The sequence below is a fragment of the Carassius carassius genome, chromosome 46 (assembly GCF_963082965.1).
Source record: "Carassius carassius chromosome 46, fCarCar2.1, whole genome shotgun sequence".
Classification (NCBI taxonomy): domain Eukaryota; kingdom Metazoa; phylum Chordata; class Actinopteri; order Cypriniformes; family Cyprinidae; genus Carassius; species Carassius carassius.
In genome coordinates this window covers 11,612,877-11,635,053 of record NC_081800.1, presented here as the reverse complement: position 1 = coordinate 11,635,053, position 22,177 = coordinate 11,612,877, and the positions used below count along the sequence as shown (strand labels likewise).

The window sequence follows — 22,177 nt, the reverse complement described above, 5'->3', positions numbered from 1 at the left end:
AAAAGCTGGACTGGCGCCAAAACGTTTTCATGCACAAGAACCAGTAACCTGTTAAATGGTTTCCCGCGGTCAAATCTTTTCTGAGCATCTTTGTGAAGTATGCACTCTGTAAAATTGCCACCTCGACGTGACTTCTATGCGGAGTTATGTCGCTCTAATGTATATATACCAAGGTGAGAAGATTTCTGAAATGAAGACCAAGGACATTTCATAGTAGTGGTTAAAATGTCAATGAATCTCACTTGTGATTATCTACAAAAAACAAAAAAAAAAAAAACGGGTATATTTTGTTTTTTAATTGTTGTGGTTTCCATATTATTAATAGGCATATCATAATTAATAATTACAATGATGTTTGAGGATCAAACACCTAACTGCAAATAATTTTTTTTTTTTTTTACAAAAACGAACTAAAAATTAAAACAAATGTCAGATCATACAATAAGTTGTTTTTAACAAATATTTTCTCACATTTTCTGACTGTATTGAACATTTTCACAAACTGTGGGTATAAACCATAGACTGTATAAAAACAGTATAAACTTGCAATTTTTCAAGTGATTTTGAATGAAGTTATTTTGTTATGGTTTTGGAAATGGATCTTACCATCCCTAATCAGGCTTATTATTTTGCATTTTAGGCTAATTTTGGCCACAAAGTATGTGCTTTTTGTTTAGTAAGTTTAGTGGTTTAGTTTATTATTTTTTATATTAATTTCGGAGTTGTGACGGTGAAAGTTTCAGGAATATTTAATACTGTGTGCAAAACAATCCTGCAACCTTATTATACCTTCTCATAAAGTGCACATAAACAATATTACAATAGAATTGTTTTAACATGTATAGTTAGTATGTGACTACCTTGAAACCAATAACAGTGTCTCTTTTGATGATTGATGATAATAGCGCTCGGCTCTCGTCCAAGTTCTTCATGGCTACAGTGGCTCGCAGCGCCCTCTACTAGTGAAAGTAATAATGGTTTTGAACATGCTGTAAAACGGGGACAGTACCAATCCGGGACAGGACACCAAAAATGGGGATGTCTGGTCACCCCTAAAATAAACTGACATTGAAGCACTAGAGGAAATGGCTTAGTATTTGAATATTGTCATGGACGATGGGGGATCAACGAGTCTGGGAACTACTGATTAAGTTCTTATGAAGCCGTTTTCATCATGATGACCAATGTAAGAGCTTTCAGGTTTTACTTAGTTAGCAAAACCTGACCCACACACAAGCACAGACAAATACATTTAATGCCGATTCAAAATCATTTTTTCTTAGGAGGAGAAAAGAAATAAGCCTACAGCTGCCGGGTCTGATATATAGCACACGGTTTTATTAGTATATTTAGCTTTGTGACGTACAGCTTGGGAGAAAAAAAAAAGTCACAATGTCATGTCTGTGACATTTTAGCAGTGACAACCCACTGGAGAAAGCTTCATCTCAAATCATTGGTTTTCATTAATGAAACTGATATGTTAGGAGCCGCCCATGCTGTTTGCATTAAATAACAAAAATGGATTTTTTTTTTCAGTCTTTCAGTTTCTTCACATATGTATCAACACTTTTCCAACAAATTAAAATATTTAGCCACATGTACTGAAAAAGTATTCACTGTTACACATATAACACAATAAATATATAAAAAAAGATTTATTTTGTATATATTATGGGGAAATGGGTTGCCAGTAGGACTTCTTTTTCAACTATAAAACAGCAATCATTTACCTGAGGTTTTCACTCTGCTGTTCTTGTACTCTAATACTGGATGTCTGCCCCCGATAAAGGGTGTGATAATGGCTTTTAATCATTAAGGAACATACGGCCATGTTGTCCCTAATGTTCAGACGAAAAGATTAATTTACAACGAGCCTTCTTCATTTTTTTGTATCTGTTGACAGCAGTTAAAGAAAGTGATTGGGGTCAGACTGTCTGGTCTTACTGTTAAATGCATGGAAATTGGTGCAAGTCCCATTTCCCTTAACTATAAAGGAATCAAATCAAATTAAGCAGTGCCTGAATAGAAAAAGGGAAATAATCTGAAATAAAAATAACAACAAAAAAAATGAGGACAACAACAAAAACGAAAGAGAATCTCAAAAATCTGTACATGTAAACATCACACTTCCACTGAGTCCAAAATGAGAAGGAAAGAGACAGTTTCACATTGGTATTAGGTACATATCAAAACGTCAGCAGCTCCTTATACAGGAGAAATCAGGAGGAAACTGAGACAAGATGGTAAAGATCCAAAGCACCAACAAATTAGAAAAGAGAACAGACTAAACAGGGAACCACATGAACTTGAATGCAGCTGTACACCACTGTGGTAGAAAAATAAAAGTCATTTCTTTTTTGTCAGAGCTATACATCTGATTAAACCAGAGTATTTTTAAGATGTGTAGTTTTGCAGCAACCATAACCAGCGTCACACCTGAATGCAAAGCCTAAACCCGTATATGTCCGTCTGGGTGTGGGTTTGTTTGTGAGTGATGCCTTTGAAATATTATGTACAACCAAAAAGGCCTGTCATATCACAGTAGATTATGGTGCAGATTGAACCAAAAAGACACCATGAAGGAGCTCTGAGGTACCTTATGACAGCAAATATGGAGAGCATCTAATACAATAAAGGGACATACATATGATAATCGGTTTGGTTAAGGCCCTTTAAAGGCACGGCGCATAACTAATCAGAAAACATAGTTTCCCAAACATCTCAGTCATGCAGTACAGAGAAAACCGTTCTTTGGGGTTTGTGGCACAAGGGGAATCAGGCATCAGCCTCTAGCGGTAACGAACTCTTTAAAACCTGTGCGGTGTGGGATTGATTTCACCCTCGGTGTGTGTCTCTGCAATCCGATGTGACCGTGGTTTGGCTGGCTGCTTGGCATGTTGACATCCTCGCTTGGAATGTTATAGGCATACAGGACAAACTTCAAATGTGATGTCGGTACAAAACGGTTCTGAAAAGACCACTTGCGATAGAAAAAGAATTACAAAATAATAGTAATCAAGATAATTATAATAAAAATAGGAATCAGATAAAAAGGTTTTCGACAGTGGGCCACAAAGCGTCCTCGGCGGCTAGCATGAGAACTCGGATCTGAGATTGAGAGATGCTCTGATTATGGCTAAAATAGCCCTCACTCTCCCGGGACACACGGAACACAGAGCATGGAAACAGAACTGAACTAGTTACACCTTTGTCAAGATTGTCGTTTGCCTTTTTTTACAGTTTGTTTTTCAGTAGCGGTCCTTGAGCAAACTGGAGAGAAGAAACACCTTACGAACAGATGGAACGCTTTGCTTTTTTTTTTTTTTTTTTGCGGTTACCAGTTACATCTCCATCGTACTTTTTTTTAGAAATCCATAAAAGAGCTCGGTAGCATGTGAGGTTGGCGTATCATCATCAGTTTTGACGGCAGTGGGACCCATATCAGACCTCAATGAGAGAAAGACAGATGACTGAGACAGCAGCTAGAATCCTCTATTACCTGACCTCTCACAATACGTCTACTGCGGACAACGTGGAAAAGAAAAGTAGGTGAGACAGAGAGACAAATAGAGATGACAACAGCACAGAAAAGGAGGAGAGAGTACATTTGATCATGAGGACCCCCCCCCCCCCCGAATCAAACCCCCTTGAATGAGTAGGTCAAAATGTGCATGTCAGAAACATTAGGTTGAATTTCCCTCCAAAAAGAGTAAACTACTTTTAACAATAAACATTTTTTCTATGATTTAAATCAAGCATATCAACCTCAATTCTCATTACCAAAAAAAACAACAACAAAAGATTCAAATTCTCTATTTTTAATATATATAACTTATTCTGATGTCCTGAAATTATAAAGATTTAAATATCTTAGTGGTATTTGAAGTTCCTTTTAAATCGGTCAATTAAATAAAAAAAATTACTACAGTATATTTACTGTAATTATGTACTGTAATATGTTAAAAAAAGTTTATAAATGAAATTATAATTTACAGAATTTCTAACGAACTTAAATTTTGTAATAATATTCTAAATTACAAAACTAAACTAAACAAAAAAAAAACTAGAACGTTAATTGTAGGATGCATTAAGGTAATGAGAATATTTGAGAGAAAAAAAGTGCTTAAAATATCAGAAAACAAAAAAAAAAACAATTACTTTTCATTATGAAAAAAACTATTTCTTATTTCATTTATTTTGGGGCTAAACTTAGAAAAGTAAAAAAAAAAAAAACATTTTTTAATATTTTTTAATATTAACATATCTCCCCTTATTTCCTTATTAAGTTCTCTCCTGAAATAAAGTAAAAGAAAAAGTGAAGACAGTCAGAGAGGAGAGAGGTCAAGGACTATTTTGTGATCAGAGCAATGTTAACCAGAGCCTCACACAGTGATGAGAGGCCTCACGCTGTCAGTTTTGCTTATGTCTACACGTCTGTAGCAACATTCTGATCAACAACTCAATATCGAAGTGAAGGCCAACCATAAACAGAATACATTAAGAAATCATTACTTTTATATGTCCACTGTCGTGTTTTGAGCGGCGGTGTCAAAATTGCACACATATACGTCTTAAGAGGGCAGTGTAGTCTCTGGTCACACTCACTCATCATCATGGCTTTCAATCATAAGTAGGTCCCGGTCATGTGATTATGAATGTAATGATTCTGAAGGCTCCTCAGGGGGGGTCATGGAAGCCTCTCTATTAGTCAGTCTCCTTTAGGGCCAGAAATGTGTTTGATTATCTTCTGCATTGCGATATTCTTTCTCCATCCCCCACTAGCAGTGCACCACGGAGCCACGATCTCCTCAATCACAGATTAGGACTGCCTCTGTGTGCAAATGGAGCAAATTACAGTGACATGACTGCCAGTCAGTCCCTAAACAAATCTACCTCTCTAATTACACATTTTGAAACCTCTCCTGTTAAATACTCAGTTCACTAAAGACTCGTTTATGTGTGCGCGCCAAGCTCTTGTGCCAAAGACAATTTGATCCCAGTTGATATTTAAGCACACACTACACTTTTAGAACAAATCAAACAGAAACAAACACAAGCAGCCCTCAGTATTAAATCAAACACTCTAGACCAGAATGCAAAACAGCAGTTTATATATATATATATATATATATATATATATATATATATATATATATATATATATATATATATATCTTTTTGTATTTGGCTTCCATTTCGTTTTTTTTTTTCGCCTTTGAGGTGCTCTGGTTGTGTTTGGGAGGCTTGAGGTTTCAGGTCTGTGGCGTTAAGTTGGAGTCCATAGCAGCAGAGTGGATTAATGGCCATTAAGAAAAGTCAACAGATAAAAGACTAACAAGCTTCCATTCCACATCCTTCCTCTGTTTCTCCGTCCAAAGCAGAATAATAAGGTGGAGGAGGAGAGAGGACGTTCAGGAGAAATAGAAGGACACATAAGAGACGAGGAGAAGGTGACCCGTACAGTGGACACGGAGAGAGTTGGCATCTGTGAGGCCGAATTGTTTAAATGCATCAGTACGGGTCCACTCCCAAAACAAGTTCAGTGTATTCTTGCGATCAATACCTTGAAATGGATCGGAATATATACAACACATTTGGACGGGGGGAAAAAAGAAAATCTTCACTTCAATTACAGAAACAAATTCTCTCCCACTCTCTGCCTTCGAAGTCCAAATCACTGGACCGTGAAGTTGAGGACGGACAGGTGATAATTTTCTTTCCCCACACACAGAGAGAGAGCGCGAGAGAGAGAGAGAGAGAGAGAGAGAGAGAGAGAGGGGGGGGGGGGCAGACAGGCTGAGGTATTTCCAGGTGAGCTTCCACCTGCGTATCTAAATGCATAAATTAATCATTCAGAGGTCAGAACGAATGGAAAAGTGCTTCAGGACACAGCGAGTGCTTATTTACAGCAAATACAAAGGTCTCTTAGTTTGCTTCTTGCTCTTTTTATCTTCTTTCTTTCCATTACGCCTCCAAATCAAAAGTGTCTTCAATTAGTTAGTGCCATCTGGAGGATTCCTCCTTTGAAGTAGCTGAAAACAAAGAAAATCAGAAATCGATGGCTCTCAGCGGGGAACGAATGGCAGTTTAACAGGAGGCTGCGTGGAGAGGAGCGGTACGTGGAGGATTCATCGAACCGTCTGCTTCAAAGATTCATCTCCACATTTGTCCTCTTCAGCTCTTGGCTGTTCTCGTTGAAATATGAAGGCAAAAGCTGGATGAAGCTGTGTGTTTTCCATCTTTAAGAGCCAGAGGGTTTTCCTTGGTGACTGGGTGATGATCATGTGAGGGACTCGGTCAGTTATGTGGTCCAGAGGGACAAGGGTATGAGTGTAGTCAGAGAGGGATGAAACTGGGTTCAGTTCTGTTGTAGTATGAGGTTCTCCAGCTCATCTGCCGATCGTAGCAGGAAGGCCGCGGACTCACGGTATCCCGCGATCAGCTGACGCACTGCCGCCACTTCTGTATGGCTGAGCTGAGTTGAAGCCCCGCCTCCTCCTCCGTTCCTGCCGAGACTACTGGAGCTTGACGAGGATGAATTTGAGGCCAGAGACTTCATACTAAGATCAGTAGGCCCTAAACAGAGAGAATAAAAATATAATTTCAGACATAAAAACAACATGGACACAGTATGACCAGCATAGTCCAATTCTTCAAAAAAAATTACTCTAAGGGTGCTTTCACACTAGCACTTTTGGTGCGCACCCGGGTTCGATTGATGTCAGAGTTCGGTTCGTTTGGATGATGTGAACGCTGTCTTCCGTACTCTGATGCGCACCCGCGAACCGTACCAGAGTCCGCTTAAAAACGGTGGTCTGGGGTACGCTTCATGTGAACTCTGGTACGGTTCCCTGCTTATGTGAATGCAATCGTACCAAATCGCGGAAGTGAACCACTTTTAATGACAAATTATTTGATGAAAATGTGTGTTTGTGTGTGTGTTTCACTCACTTTCCTGATGAGCATGACTGACGCGCTGCAAGCAGAGAGCTGTACATCTCATTTATGTTCGCCTTCAGCGTTCTTTAGAGCATTTTCCGTACATTCGTAAGACAGACGCAAGTGCAAGTTTCTCTCTTAATGCATTCATGGGAATTTATAAGTGTTGATTTACATTTTTATAGTAATTTTAAATATTTGTAAAAAATATAGTAAATATGTAAAATGTAAAATAGTTTTACATTAAGTTTAATTTTGTTGAGCCTCTAAAATTTTTTTAAACTAGAAGCCTATTAATAATTGGAGCAGCACATTCACATACTGTGAGAACCACTGTTTAATGCAACATAGTCCTTACAAAATGTAAATTACTTTGTTTATGATACAAGCAAAGTTTAGGCAAATTTGCTTGTATGCTATATCTTTTCACAAATAAGGCAATTGTGTGAGTAAGCATCAAGCTCAAACTTCAGCTTCCTCTCTCACCGTTGGTCTGGGCGGTAGCTGTTGTCAGGGACGCGGGGTGTTGCATGCTGGCACACAGTCCGCTGTAACCACGGTAACTGTAGTTGAGGCCTCCATTGATGTATAGCTGGTCCTGGGAGTAAGCTGAGGCAGCAAGGGAGTACGCAGAGTGGGTCAGCGAGACCGGCTCACGAGAGACCACCTTCTCTAGAGATAACGGCTCATCCTGAGAAAGAAACGATTATATCAGGCTACCTTGGTTTTAAAATTAAGAGACAGACTGACATACCAATGCATCTCCAAGTTTCACATGCATATTCATAAACTTATACATCACTACTTACATGTGCCTGGTAGACATCCATGCGCATTCTTTTGGCAGCTTTGCGTGACTCACTCTCACAGGCGGCTGCTAGAATGTTCTCCGCCATGGCTGAGGTCAGGTGGGGTGGCGTGGGTCGGGTCTGCTAGTACATACACAGTACATTTAATATATGAACCATTATGGACTAGTTTTATGGGTCATGGTGAAAGCACACTTCATTTCTCAGAATCTCTTATTTTATATGTAAAATGTGTTATGAACGTTTAGGGTTTGTTAGATTTTTAAATGTATGCCCACCAAGGCCGATACATTTCTTTTAAGGATTCTTCAACAAATTGAAAGTTCAAAAGAAAAGCATTTGAAACAGAACTTTTTTGTACAATTATAAATGCCTTTACTGTCACTTTAGATCAGTTTCCTCTGTCCTTGCTAAATAATGAAAAAAAATACTTCTAGAAAGTTATTTGAAAACATTTTGTCTTGTAGTACAGCAATGTTAAAATCTGTTTTGAACTTAAATGACAGAAATATGTCTAATATGAAAAATTTTTATGTGCATTTGGAAAAATGCATCTACAAAACTAGTCTACATTAATTGTGTAATTATTTCTGCTTTGTATCAAAACTTCTTTACGACAAATTAAATTCATTTTTCTCTGAATTTCAACTTAAAACTGTCATTTGCAATTACAGTAATTCTAATATTGGGTTGAAACAATTTAATTAAAATTGCTACAAATTAATATTAATTTTAAATGTTTGCCTGGTGTTGGCTTCACAAAACAAAACTATTTCTCAGCTTCTTCAGTGTTGACCACCAGGGGGCAATATAAGTCACCTAACCATTACAAAGAGCAGCTCAATGTGGCAGTGTGTACCTCCATGCCATTCTTCTTCATACGACGGCAGGATTTGAGGTAGGTACGGATGCGTTTGCGAGCGCGTTCCTGGAACTCTGGGAACTGACGGCTGCAGGACTCAATAATGGCCTGGATCTTCTCTTTAGGCTGTTTAGAGATTGGCACCATACGGTCCAGGTTCTCATCCACAAAGAGACGCACAAACATCTAGAAAAAAGAGAGCAATGAATTAGTTCGACTAAATATGAGGAGTGAAAGCCATGCCAGACCACATGGTTTATAGCTCTTTTAATGCAGCAGAACATCATGAGTTGAATGCCATTTTACTCACATTAAAAGCCTTCAACCTCTCTGGATCCACTCCTTCTACATCATTGATCTTATCGCTATCATCGTGGTCGTCGTGGTCATCGTCATCATCGTCAGCAACCTGAGACCGACCAACCGTCAGATCTTCAGGGCACATCTCCATCTTTATTGAACCATAGCTGCCTGAACTGTATTGAGGAGACTGCAAAAACACACAAAGAAACCAAGGTAAGTCTTCAGTCTGCAAAAGTGTATTGACAATAAGAAAAGACTTTCAAAGGAGGACATGGACTGAAAGATATATCTATATGAAAGATGCTGTCTACCAATAAGGCCATTCATGGCCACCGATGGTGCTTCAGCTGATGAAAACCAAGTCTTCAAGGTCTAACAGAGTTATTCAGACATTCTCTGTACCAAGGGTCTTCAGCTGCATTTCAGATCGTGAATACGTTTGTTTGAAAGATAGTTTTGCATTTTTCTTTTCACAAAGACAAATTGAAAAGGAGATGGGAAGCAACAGAGGCTTACCATGGAAAAGAGGAATGAAATGAAAGTTACTATTCAGACTGGAGCCTTGCTCGCCATATTGTTCAAACCTCTCTGCATCCGTCTAAATGAAAAACACTCCTTGCCAAGCTAGGGCTAACTGAATAAATGAGGTTTGATTGAGCGCCTTCGCAACTGTGGGTTCAACTTGCATCGTATGCTCAAAACAAATGACAATCTGTTGTGTAAAAAAGTTGAAGAAAAAAAAATAAAGTCCACAGGCAGTTCAAGGATGTTAAAAATTCAGGTACTTAATGTCCAAGTTGCTACTAAATAAAAACGATACCCGTGAAATTTTAGTAATACTGGTATTGACTACTGAAATTTTGGTGTTGTGACAACTGTAATAAGCATTTAGCATTTTTATGGCACTAATTGAATATACCTTGCTATTACAGTCCCTGATATCTCGTTCAAGGCGTAGCTCTGAGGATTTGGGGTATTTTCTGCGCAGCTCCTCTGCGTGCTCAGGGTTAAAGGTCGCCAGCATGGCGCCAGCACTGGGCAGGGCCTGATTCAGTCTGTCACTGAGGTTGACTGGTTGCTGGTCCTCTGAAGATGAGGATGAGGAAGTCGTGCTGAAGTCGAGTGGTGCCGCGTTACGGTTTCCGTTGCCGTTGACCTCAGCGTACGAGCCCGATCTTGCTCCTGTACTTTCACTCACACCGGCTGCACCTACTGAGGGAGGAGTCAGAGTGCGAATCCCATTGCCACTCCCACTTTCAGAAGATGAATCATCTGAAAACATGCACAACACACAGCAAACAATTATGATGGTTCCATCAGCATACAGTAATTTCTGATGTTCACCAAAACAATGACAATTTCCCAAATAATGTTTCAATAATTTCCTAAACATTCCCCATTTTTGGTCAGTTAGCTGAAACATAGCTAACTGTAAACTGTCTGAAGAGGATACTTTTGACTGTGTCTACAAGTCTGAAGCCCATTCGTTGCTGTTTTATAAGGTATAAAGCCATTTAAAACACATTGTTTATGTTGCCATCTGACAAGACGACTTGTTGTCATGCTAACAATGTTAGCATGCTAATTTGCTACACTGGAAGCATTCACAACCTCTATGAGTGACAGCCGGTCTGGATCTATATCCACTATGAGGTCCATTCTACCAAATGGTGTATGTGGTGTTCAGTATTGTCCAGTTCTAAGGGCTGGATGTATGGAAATTAGTTTATGAAGAGATCTATACCACAGCAGGGCTGAACAGAGCACAACACACACACCCCTTTGCTGAAAACACAGAACCCGGATATACAAGTGCAAAACATTTTAGAATTTTGAGAAAATATACTATAATCACGTGTTGTTAATTTTTTCAATATATATGCATTATATTAGCCTTGTGAAAATAAGTTTGCTTAATTGTATTCAATGTGTACCTAGTTTACTTCAAATAAAAGTATATTTTTAAAAACTGTGCTGGCAGATAGGTAATATAATATTAAGAAAATAAAAGACTACTTAAGTGTACTTAAAGTAAACTTTTTTGTAAAGTACATTTATGCTTATGTAAAGTACTTAATGTTAATATATTTTAAAAATACTTAATTGCAACTTCATTATAAAAATGTCATTACAAATATATTTAAATTCATGACATAAGTTTCAATAGAAATGACATGAAAGTATATTTTACCATAATTGGGGTCAGCATACAGTGACAGCAGAAAAAACAGAGGGAAGAAAAAGCGAGAAGACAGGATGGATTGGATGTAGAAGAGAGGGCACAGGCCTGTTGAAGAAGGGATGGAGATTGGATGAAAAGAGGGATGGGGGTGATGCAGAGTGAGTTAGGGGACGAGGGCAGTGCGAAGCAGGTCAGAGTCAGAGGCACTGAACATCAATGGAGGAAAGGAGAGAAGGATGGGGGGATGGTGAAATTATCAGTGGAGGACACTGGATGAGAGGATGTGAGAATATAAAAACAAGCTGGGTGTTACAGAAAGGAAGAGGGGCAGAAAGAAAAAGGGATGGAAAAATAAGCCCAAGAGTGAGAGAGAGAGGCAGAAGAGACATTGAATGTGTCTAGGGGGTGAGCGTGGCAGAGACAGACGCATATTTATTGGAGTATAAAGAGTATTCATGCAGGGAGAGGAAGGCCAGACTAATGCCTGCCAGCTCTGCTAAAAAGCTCTAAAGCGTTCACACACACACACTCTCGCAGTTTTTCTTGCCATTCCCTCCTTCACTGGTCTTTCAGGAAAGGTGTTTGAATGACAGATGAGAGAGCTCCCAGTGTAATGTCCATAAAATGTGTGAGTGTGCACAGGGGCGCTGCGGTGGATGTGTCTCTTGTGCGCCATGATGTGCTGAATACACGATTTGCTTGCATCTGCTCAGGAAACGGCTGCAGCAGTCATTCTTTTGAAGCTGCGCTTCTCTCGGGTATGTACAGCCTGAAAATGTTTGGTGGTTACATTGGCTCCAATATTCACTTTTTTACCACACTTGTCAATTGCGAGTGAATTGAGATTTTATACAACATGTATTTTATATAAAGTCTCATATGCAACCATAAAATGTCTGATAAAAATACAGTAAAATTGTGAAATACTATTACAATTTAAATAGGGGTGGACAATATATATCGGCCGGTTCTCTAATCAGCGGTGAATACCATCAGGTGCTGATTTCACACAGAGCAGCTGTTACTACACAGAGCCGTTGTTAACTGACAAGCTGCGCAAATCCACGTTCCATCAATCCATGCTGAATAAAAGTATTAAAACTACTGACCCCAGACTTATTAATGGTAGTTCATATGATGATAAATATGGATAATATTAATAAAAAAAATATTCATTACTTTATGGCATTCTATTTATGCAAAGCATGGTCACATGCTTATGTGTTCTGATCATTCATAACATGAAAATAAGTTTAGTAATTTATGCAAACAATATATTAATCAATCGACATGTTAAAAACCTGATAACCAATTAAGTAGAAAAGGTGAATATAGGTTCAAATAAATAAATATAGTCAGCTAGCCAGTGTCACTTTGGCGTATTAATTGTGGGCCGTGTTCACACAGAATGAATCTCTGAGATAACTGGACTGATGGGAGCTGCTTCATCATAGTGGTGTAGTATTCAGATCATCTCAGACAAACATACACACAGACCCTTGTGCTTTAACAAGGACAGTGGAAGGGTGTTTGATAACCTTCTCACGATAGGAATCCCCAAAAGCAGGTGGTAGCTTCCTGATGCTCTCCTTTCCCATTTGATGCAAATAATGACGGCCAATAAACCCTTTTAACCGTGTGACAAGCATGAAATATGATTATTCCTGGCTCATGTCACCCGACTGGCCCAGGTCCAGTTCACTCCTGCAGAGAGAGTTCCCCCTTTAATCATCCAGAGTAAAAGTCATACAAACAAGCTGACTGCATCTGAGCATCCTGGAGTTTTCTCCATACATCCATCCATCCATCCAGAGCTTAGACTCAAATTCTACCCATTCTACAAATACAACAGTTAAAGGTGAGGTCAAAGGCTACTTTAGATTTTGCTGTTTAGAACATGTTTTATATTTCATGTAATGTGTTAAAATTCATTCTACTTCTATTCAGTGTTAACTACATTAATACTGTATAAAAATGACTACATCTCTAAAAAGAGAAAAAAAAAAAGTCGAGTGATTGTCTCCATGTTTATTCCTGTAATTACTCTAGCAGGTGTGTGTGTTTGCATGTGACACACACAGACACGCAGAGGGGAGCAGGCACAACAGTCGATAGCACCGCTGTGCTTCCTGTCTCTGAATCTCAGTAATGACCAATCAGGCATAATGATCCAGCCTACACAGCAGGGCCTGTGAGGAGTCACTATAACACAAACATTTCATCAAGGGGTGCAGTCCTTGCGCTGATTGGCTGAGAGGATAGACAGTGTACTTTTTGACAGCCCACACATATGTAAGAGGCATCTAAACAGGGCGGCAGCAAGCAGGAGGGAATGAGAGATGGTCGGCTCTTTTCTTGCACGATAATTGACTTTCTTTTTTATTCATGCGGATGACCTCCAATTAGTGGGCTCCTCCGATAAGCCTGAACCTGTTAGTCAACTCCCCCCACTGCAGTGTAACGGGATCTTATTCACTGCACACATTCCTTACAGATTCTCCCTCCTTGTCCCTCATTTCTTCAGATCAACACCATTCAATGGGTAGCTTTAATGACAAATCAGACACCTGTGCAACTTAGATATATATGTAAATGAACTTACATGTATATATTTTCATTAAAAAAATGTGCAGACACCTTTATCCAAAGCACATTAGGAGGAACACTGCATACAAATTGCATGCACATATTATATAAATGCATATATAAAATATACAAATATAGTATATTTATAAAATGTTTTATTTATAATATTTAGTTTACATATATTTTTATATATCTAAAGTACAACTGATGCAAAGGAGGGAAATTCACCCCTCTTCCACCGCCATTCCTCCATCACAACCTCTTTCTCTCACTTCTGCACAATAGAGACCCACTCTGTCTGCTTGCACCACCCCTCCTCTCCTCCTTGCTCTTCTAAAAATTATACTGGAGCTGAAAGAGAGAGAGCTAACAGTGTGGTCCAGCTGCTCTGAATGCCTCAGTGATTCATTGGGGCATTTAGTGCACTGGGGACAGGACAACACTGGAGTGTGTGTGTATTTAAGAGGGCAAGGGTCTAACAGGCACAAGGGCACTCACACAAACATGCTGATTGAAACCAGGCTCGTTGTGTTGCTGTCAGGTTTTGAGGATGGTCCACAGACAGTCAATCAATGTTTTACCCATGATTCCCCAGGGGTGTGGGGACAGAGGGCAGGTGGGAAGAGCAGAGTGCTGCATCAGCCACCAGCTGCCAAAAAACTCATCATAAAATACTTCCTTAACATAGACGTACACAACCACAGATGCACAGATGACTGCATGTAGTCTGCGGGATTTCTCACTACAAAGGTAAATGTGACCTCTCTCTTAGATAGGATTTTACATTTACAACAAAATACAACAAAGATAATAGTTTTTTTTTTAAGAAAATAAAAAAAATATTCTTTCTACTTCGAGTTTACATGTAACTGCACATGCACTTCCTGTTCAATTGTAAGTATTTGCAAAATTCACTAGCAATTCCTTGAGTTATAATAGTTAGAAAAAATCCCAGTGTAGCATTACTTTTAATGGTGTACAGGCTGTGCAGTGTTGATGTTAATGTAAAGCATTTCAAATCATTCCCTTACCACATTATATTCAGTTAGGATGCTGTCTGAGTGAGTGAGCCGCATGCTAAGTTTTGAAACAGAGCTTGTACGATATATTAAATTATGTAGGCTTTTCATTTCTACATGGATATAAGAAAAGTTAACTGGCCACTCAAAACAGCGAACTCAATTCTCATTCTTATCAATTCAAAGAAATATGCACTTCCCTACACTATTTGTAATAACTTGTTAATTTAAATCATCCACATATCAAACTTAACTTGGCCTAAACACTGATCCTTCTCAGGATTATGCACAAATATTTTAATCAATATGATTTAATTTACAACAGAGATTTCATATTTCACGGGAGCCAGTATAAATCAAGGTTTTCATTGTACTCTGGCTTGAGAACACGGATTTAAATAAACGCTACTGATAAAGCATGGAATTAAGGGAACTGTTTCTTTAATGCAGCAAAGTGCCAATACATGAAATGACAAATGTCATGTATGCAGCATCACTGACCCCTACACAGGCTGACCACGCAAAAATCCAGTTCACTATTCAATCAGCTCAAATCTACAACATCAGAACTAAAGCATGAATCGCAGAGCTAAAAATACTACTCAACCATGTGGGTCTCCACACATGCACACACACGTGTGCACGCATGAGCATGTCAAAACTCACACCATGCAAACACTTACACATGTTTCAACACACATGCTAAAATGCACAGGCTCAAACACAGAAAATTAAAAACTACGTGGGTGTTTTTTTTTGTAAAAAAAAGTATTTAAAAAAAAGCATAAAGATCCAATGCAATGATTCAGACATTTAAGGGTCCAAAAACGTTTTGGTGTCACTGTATTTTAACAAATCAAAATGCATTCACAAACAAATACACAACAGTCAACAGTCAATTTATCATATTATTTCAATCACAGACACACACACACAAACACACACACACACACACTCAGAAAAGAACCGAGGTCTTTACACCTGTACACGCTTAAGCATTTATATATTCAGGCATAAGACTGTCTGTTTTTCCAATATACTTAATGTGCATGCATATGCATACCAGCATATAAGAAAGAAGTGCAATTAAGAGTATATGTTATGGATGTTATAATTATATATGACCACAGTGTGGAGGCTAAAACTCACAAATACAACCACTCTAGAGTTCATACTGTTTAGGCACTTGTTCTTTTACGAAGAGCTGGATTTAATTGAGCATAAACAGTTTGGGTATTTCACATCTTACATTATCACTTAAAAAGCAGAAAGAAGGAATTGTTTTTAACAAAATAAGTAACATAAGATTCATATTAGGTGTGTTATTGGTGTATAATTATATATTTGAGCTATTATTTAGTACAGAAGTACAGAAGCCTATCGCCTCATAAAACAGCTAAATTGGTACATTCTGCCAAGATCTACGGTTGTGCTTCATTAACAGTACACAAAACTAAATGGAACAGTCAACAGTCACAATTACAACCTATTCATGACCAATAAAAAAACATGACGTCACAAGTTACTTTTTTACTTCCAAAAACGAAAATTGTCATCATTTACTCACCCTCATGTAATTTCAAGCCTGTATGATTGTGAAGCATGTTTCAGCTGTTGTTTGTCCATACAATGAAAGCAAGTGGGGTCCTGTGATGTTCTGGACTCCACTGACATTCACTCTGGGGGGGGGTTGGTTGTGGCAACCCTTGAGGGTTTAGAACAACACGATGGTGTTTAAATGATGGAAGAACTTCAATTGTTGTGTCAATTTTTTCCTTTAAGAAACATTGCCTAAACCCGGTACCAATGTTTGTAGTATTTGTTACAATGTTGGCAGTATTTGTAAATGAACAATGTATACTCTTTTGCCATGTTGCCTGCACCCAGATATCCTATTTGTCAGCATATATCTGCAAGTTGACGAAAAATGCTGTTTTCATGTAGCTGTAATGAAGCATCAGTTTAAAAAAAAAAAAAAAGTGCCTTTCTACTGAATAGACGGTGAACTTATTACCCCATCTTGCCAGCAGTGAATTTACCATTTAAGAAAACCCAGTCTTTTCTGGTCATAATGGTGACATTGTGTTGCCATTAATCTCGTATATAAAATCATTGCAACATGACTCGTAAAACAGTACGAGAACCTGTACAGCACTTTTTCGCTTATCTTGTAGGAAAGTGGGTTTGAACTGGCCGTTTTTTTTTCTTTTTTTTACATAGCTTCTGTCAGCCTGTTTTTTTTTTTTTTTTTTTTTTTTTTCAAGCCTCAGCGGAGCTGACCTGAGCACAAGCAGTAACGGATGCTAATTCCTTCACTTCTACTTCCCCAGCCGCCCTGCAGGGAGTGTGTGCGCAGACTCGTATGTGTGTCGGACTCTCCTCTGTGGGATTACAATGGATTATCCTGCTAAAACGCGGTACAAGCTGCTCCCCATGCCGGCACAAGGCCTGGCATTGCCTTAGCAACAACCCCCCCCCCACCACACACACTGAAACCCCCAGAATCGCAGCAGTGACAGCTGTCCCATACCCAAAAGGAATGGTGTGAGGAGGAAGAAGAGAGGGTTTAAAATGGGTGGGAATGTGCAAAGACACATAATGAAGATGCTGAAAGGGAGAGAGACAGACAGAGGTAAGAACAAATCTGCACTGGAATGACACTGGAATGTTTTAGAAAGAGAGAGAGAGAGGTTTTACTTATTGGGTTTGTCCTTTACTGTCTTGGTACCCCTGACACAGCAGATAATCTTCACTCCAGACACATGGGAAGAGCAGCGTCTCTGCACAGGACTCAGCATGTGCTCACAAAACATTCACACATTATTGACTTCTCAAATCCTGTGGGCTTTATGAAACAGAAACCTAAAGGTTTCCTTAATTGATATGATTAAAAATAATTGATATGATTAAAAATGATCCATATGACAAGCTTTTACTGCTATTCGATGACAACTCAAGTTCAAGATTCAGGATCAGTTAATGACAACTAGAACAAACAATTCATTAAAACAAATATCAGAATCAAACCTCAGCAGACCTCCAGCGGGCCAATATAAATAAAATATTTAAATATATATTTATATTTAAATATAAATAAGCCAATATTTATATTAAGTCATTATTATGACAATATTTATATTAAGTCATATTATTACTCAAAACCCCCTTTCACATTTAAAAAAAAGAAAAGTAATTTTTAAATCTTTCCTTCCCTCCCCCTTCCTCTCCTAGGACTGCTGGTGCTTCTTTTAAACTGAGTTTTCTGGGTTATAGTAAGTGGGCTGTTCTGTTTGTCAGTAATACCTCAACATTACAGACCCAAGAGCCCAGACACACCACACACAGGACAGAGTACAGTCCATCAGTACAGTTTGTGTTGTAATTACTCTGTGTGTGTGTGTGTGTGTGTGTGTGTGTGTGTGTGTGTGTGTGTGTGCGTTTGTGTGCACTATTACTAGTTATTCTAACTAAAAAGTTAAGGTTTGTTTTTCTACTACATCTTTTATGAATCCTGAAAACTAGGAAAATGGTTAAAAAAAAATACCATCAGACTATTTCATGCAAGAATTTGTCAAATAATAGTTTTGTGAACTTCCTAATTTTTACGAACGGTTCTTTTGTTATATAAATGCATAATGTACAGTAAAATAGTTTTGCAAATAATTTGAAGAAATTCAATTTATAATGTTTCTTTTCAATTATACTATGATAAAATATTAACAAAATGATGTGATTTCTTATTTTCTGTAGCTCGACTGGTAGACCACAGCATTAGCAACACCAAGCTCATGTGTTCAATTCCCAGGATACACACATATCATTAAACTGTGTTGAATGTACTGTAAAGCCCAAAGCATACTTCAGTTTTAATGACAGTATACTCTCTATTTGACAGCATGCACAAACCCAAGGGCTTGACACATACGCACTAGAATGTTTCATCAATGTGTCTGTTCTTCTCCAAAAGTTCTGACAAATAAAATGCATTTGTTCAAACTAGAGTTACGTGTATCTCAACCATTTCACAAAGGCTCATCAACATGGAAATCATTATGTGGATATTTTTTTTCCTTTAAAATATTCATGTCTTTACAAGTCGCAAGTGCTACAGAAAAATTACCCTGCGGTATGAGCGGCCGGTCTTAGCTGCATTATAAATGACGAGGTCAGGCTAGAGGTACAGTAAAGCTGCGGTCAGCTGAGACGTTGAATCTGAGCAGCAGTCCAGCAGGTAAGATGTGAGTAGACAGGCCTGTGAAAGCACTGCTCGGCCTTATCATCTGCCTTTCACCCAATTCCCTAAGAAAAAGACAGGGAAGGGGGAAGGGACACAGATAGAGAGAAGGAGAGATGGAATGAGAAATAAAGACAGAGTGCCCGAGGCAATGGCTTTCTCTCTGTCACAGTTGGTTCCCCTCTTTCAATCTTTCGTAAGCGCCATATTGATAAGATGAGAGCAAGAGACTGGATGAACGAGATATGGAGGTGTGGAGGAGAGAGACGGCTAACTGAAAAGTGTCAGAGTATGTTGCTTTTGTGTGTGCAGCCATTTTTTCTGCTCTGAATAGTTATGACTGTGCTGAAGGCAGAAACAAATAGAGCATTTAGCGTAGTGTGGAGGACAGCGGAGGAGATGGAGAGAGAGGGGGGTGGAGGAAAGGACGGCGGGGGGAGGAGAGGGTCTATCATGAGATTTGAAGAAATGACAAAATTACATGCCATGAAGAACCATTCCTCCCTTGTTCAGCTCAGTACAGTGTACCTCTGTAGTCTTGCTAATAGTAGTCAAAGTGTGCGCGCACACACACACACATACAAACAGAACAACAGACAGTGTCTTGTGCCAGAACCAACCCACTGTTTGTCTGTTCTGTTGTCAGTCTTCCAAAGCTACATGTGGATCTCAGTCTGTTCTTTGCGGCACGCATGGACTTTCAGGCGACGCTAAAAATGTAATTGCTTCAATGGCTGAGAGAGATAGAGAGATAGATAGAGAGATAGATATGGCAAACATGAAAACTTGTGCGTCACATGTGCGTTGAACACTAGAACAAACCTTATTTTTAAACAAAAAATGCCACCAAAGAAGCAAGATGCAGCAAAGGCAAGGGACGAGTCTAATGTTCCAGATGAGTCCGTGTCAACATACACGGTTCCAGACCAAAGTGAACTTGTAGCTGGGAGTACAGCTGACCAACTTATGGATATGATGCAAAAAAGTTTACGTAAGCAACAGCAAAGAGAAGAGCGCTTGGAAAGAGAGGCGCAGCGCCAAGAGCATAAATGGCAGGTGCTGCACCGTCAGTTTTCACAGCTGCAGTCTGAAGTTCATTAAGACCAACAACAACAGTCACTGGCAGGGGTGTCAGGACCTGCAACTACGTCAGCAGATACGGCGGTGCATCTGCCTTCAACCATTCATTCAAGTCGATTACCCTTACAGGATGACGACTTTGCTTCAGGAGGTGAGAATCTAACCGAGGCACAAGGACCGGCAATATCATGTTTACAGACTCCGAGAATGCTTCCTTGGACCCATGATGAGGACATAGAACACTATCTAACAACTTTTGAACGTATTGCTCAAGCATGCAGATGGCCAAGTCAAGACTGGGTGTTGCATTTGTTACCTCTCTTAACGGGTAAAGCGAGGGCAGCTTATGTGGCCATGGAGCCTGATGATTCACTAAACTATGGCTTGGTCAAACAGGCTATTCTTGACAAGTTTGAAATAAATGTGGAAATGTATAGACAGCGTTTTAGAGCATACAATGCTCAGGAAGATGAGACGCCAAGGGAGCTGCAAGTAAGACTAAGAGACTTATGAGAAATGGATGAATCCTAAGAGGCAAACAAAGGAGGAGATCGGTGACCAGATTGTGCTAGAACAGTTCCTCAAATTACTCAATCCAGAGACAAGAACATGGGTGAGACAGAATAACCCTACCTCATCTAAACAAGCAGCAGAGATGGCAGAGGCCTTTATGGCTGCTAGACAACCTTTGTATCAACCAAGACGATGGCGATCCTATAACAACAGCTCAACCGGTAAGTCTGGGGATGGTTGGGGTAGTGGTCTGAGTAATTTTGGTGCTAATACCGGGTTATCATCACAGATCAGTTCTGGTACTAACATTGGTAAACAGCAGGGGGCAGTTAATCAGTATAAGGGTAAAGCTGTGATTATTTGTCATGGATGTGGCCAGCCAGGGCATAAGAAAGCAGATTGCCCTTTACAGAAGGTTACGAATACCCGCCTTTGTTATGTGCCGAGGTCCTCTCTAGGGTTAAAGGAGGTTGAGTCGAACACAAACAAGGTAATTGATGTAAAGATCGGGGCTAAATCCTTTAAAGATTTAAATGGACTCTGGTTCTAGCCAAACGTTAGTAAGGACTGAATGTTTGGAGGAGGGTAACGCATTGATGCAGGACAAATTGACAGTTTGCTTTATTCATGGTGATGAAAAAGAATACCCCAATGCTGAGGTCTTTATTGAAATAAACGGTCAGGCTTATTATCTGTTAGTTGGTGTAATGGACCAGGCACCCTATCCAGTTATTTTAGGTAGAGATGTGCCTGTGCTTGTAGATCTTTTGCAGAATGACAGGGAGATAGCTGAAGTCAGGATGGTAACAAGAGCCCAGGCTAAGCATGATAAGACCTGTGAACAGCTGCTGCAAGAGTTACCTTTTGGTGGGGGTCCTAAAACTAGGAAATCTAGACGTGAGAGGCGTCAGAACAAAGTTGAGGGTACAGAAATGGTCGAAAGATTGCCGGAACCTAATGCATGATGTTGAATGCATTCCTCATGATATAGTGGAACTTTAAAGGCAAGATAAAACCCTTAAACCCTTGTTTGAGAAGGTGGGCAAGGGAAACACTGAGTCAGCTGTACTGCAGAAAGATCGTTTTGTGATTAAAGAGGATAGGCTGTACCTGGTAAGTGCTGAGGGAGGGAGGTTAGTGGTCCCTGAATCCATGAGACTGAGGATATTGCAGTTAGGTCATTCTGTACCATGGGCGGGGCATTTAGGCCAGAAGAAAACGCTAGCCAGAATTGCTAGAGGATTTTATTGGCCCAGACTGTATATGGACGTAATGGATTTTTGTAAGTCTTGTCCAGAGTGTCAGCTGGTGAGTCCAGCTAGAAAGGGCGATAGAGCGCCTCTTGCGAGTCTCCCTATTATTGACATCCCGTTTTCTCGCATTAATATGGATATAGTGGGTCCTTTAGAAAAGAGTAGAACAGGAAATCGGTATATTCTGGTTGTTGCAGATTATGCTACGAGATATCCAGAGGTTTTTCCTCTTAAAAACACAAAGACGAGACAAATTGTCAATGCCCTTGTTCAGCTCTTTTAACGGGTAGGCTTACCCAAGAGAGATTATTACAGATCAGGGAACCAATTTTACATCCAGATAAATTAAGCAAGTGTATTCAATGTTGCGTATACATCCTATTAAGACCACTCCTTA

At 39.3% G+C, this 22,177-nt stretch overlaps 1 protein-coding gene across 3 annotated transcripts in view; it reads right to left on the bottom strand.

The window, feature by feature from the left end:
• Window positions 1-5,194: 5,194 nt before the first annotated feature.
• LOC132129421 (nucleolar protein 4-like) overlaps window positions 5,195-22,177 on the bottom strand; it is a 97,328-nt gene continuing 80,345 nt past the window's right edge. For 2 of the 3 annotated variants that reach the window (XM_059541007.1, XM_059541009.1), the window contains exons 6-11: window positions 9,833-10,185; window positions 8,921-9,100; window positions 8,608-8,796; window positions 7,749-7,871; window positions 7,426-7,630; window positions 5,195-6,576 (exon numbers count right to left, since the gene is read on the bottom strand). In XM_059541007.1, coding sequence (XP_059396990.1) covers window positions 6,359-6,576; window positions 7,426-7,630; window positions 7,749-7,871; window positions 8,608-8,796; window positions 8,921-9,100; window positions 9,833-10,185 — 1,268 coding nt within the window. In that variant the 3' untranslated portion in view covers window positions 5,195-6,358. The remainder of the gene's footprint in view (window positions 6,577-7,425; window positions 7,631-7,748; window positions 7,872-8,607; window positions 8,797-8,920; window positions 9,101-9,832; window positions 10,186-22,177) is intronic. The other variant, XM_059541008.1, reaches the window with a different exon arrangement.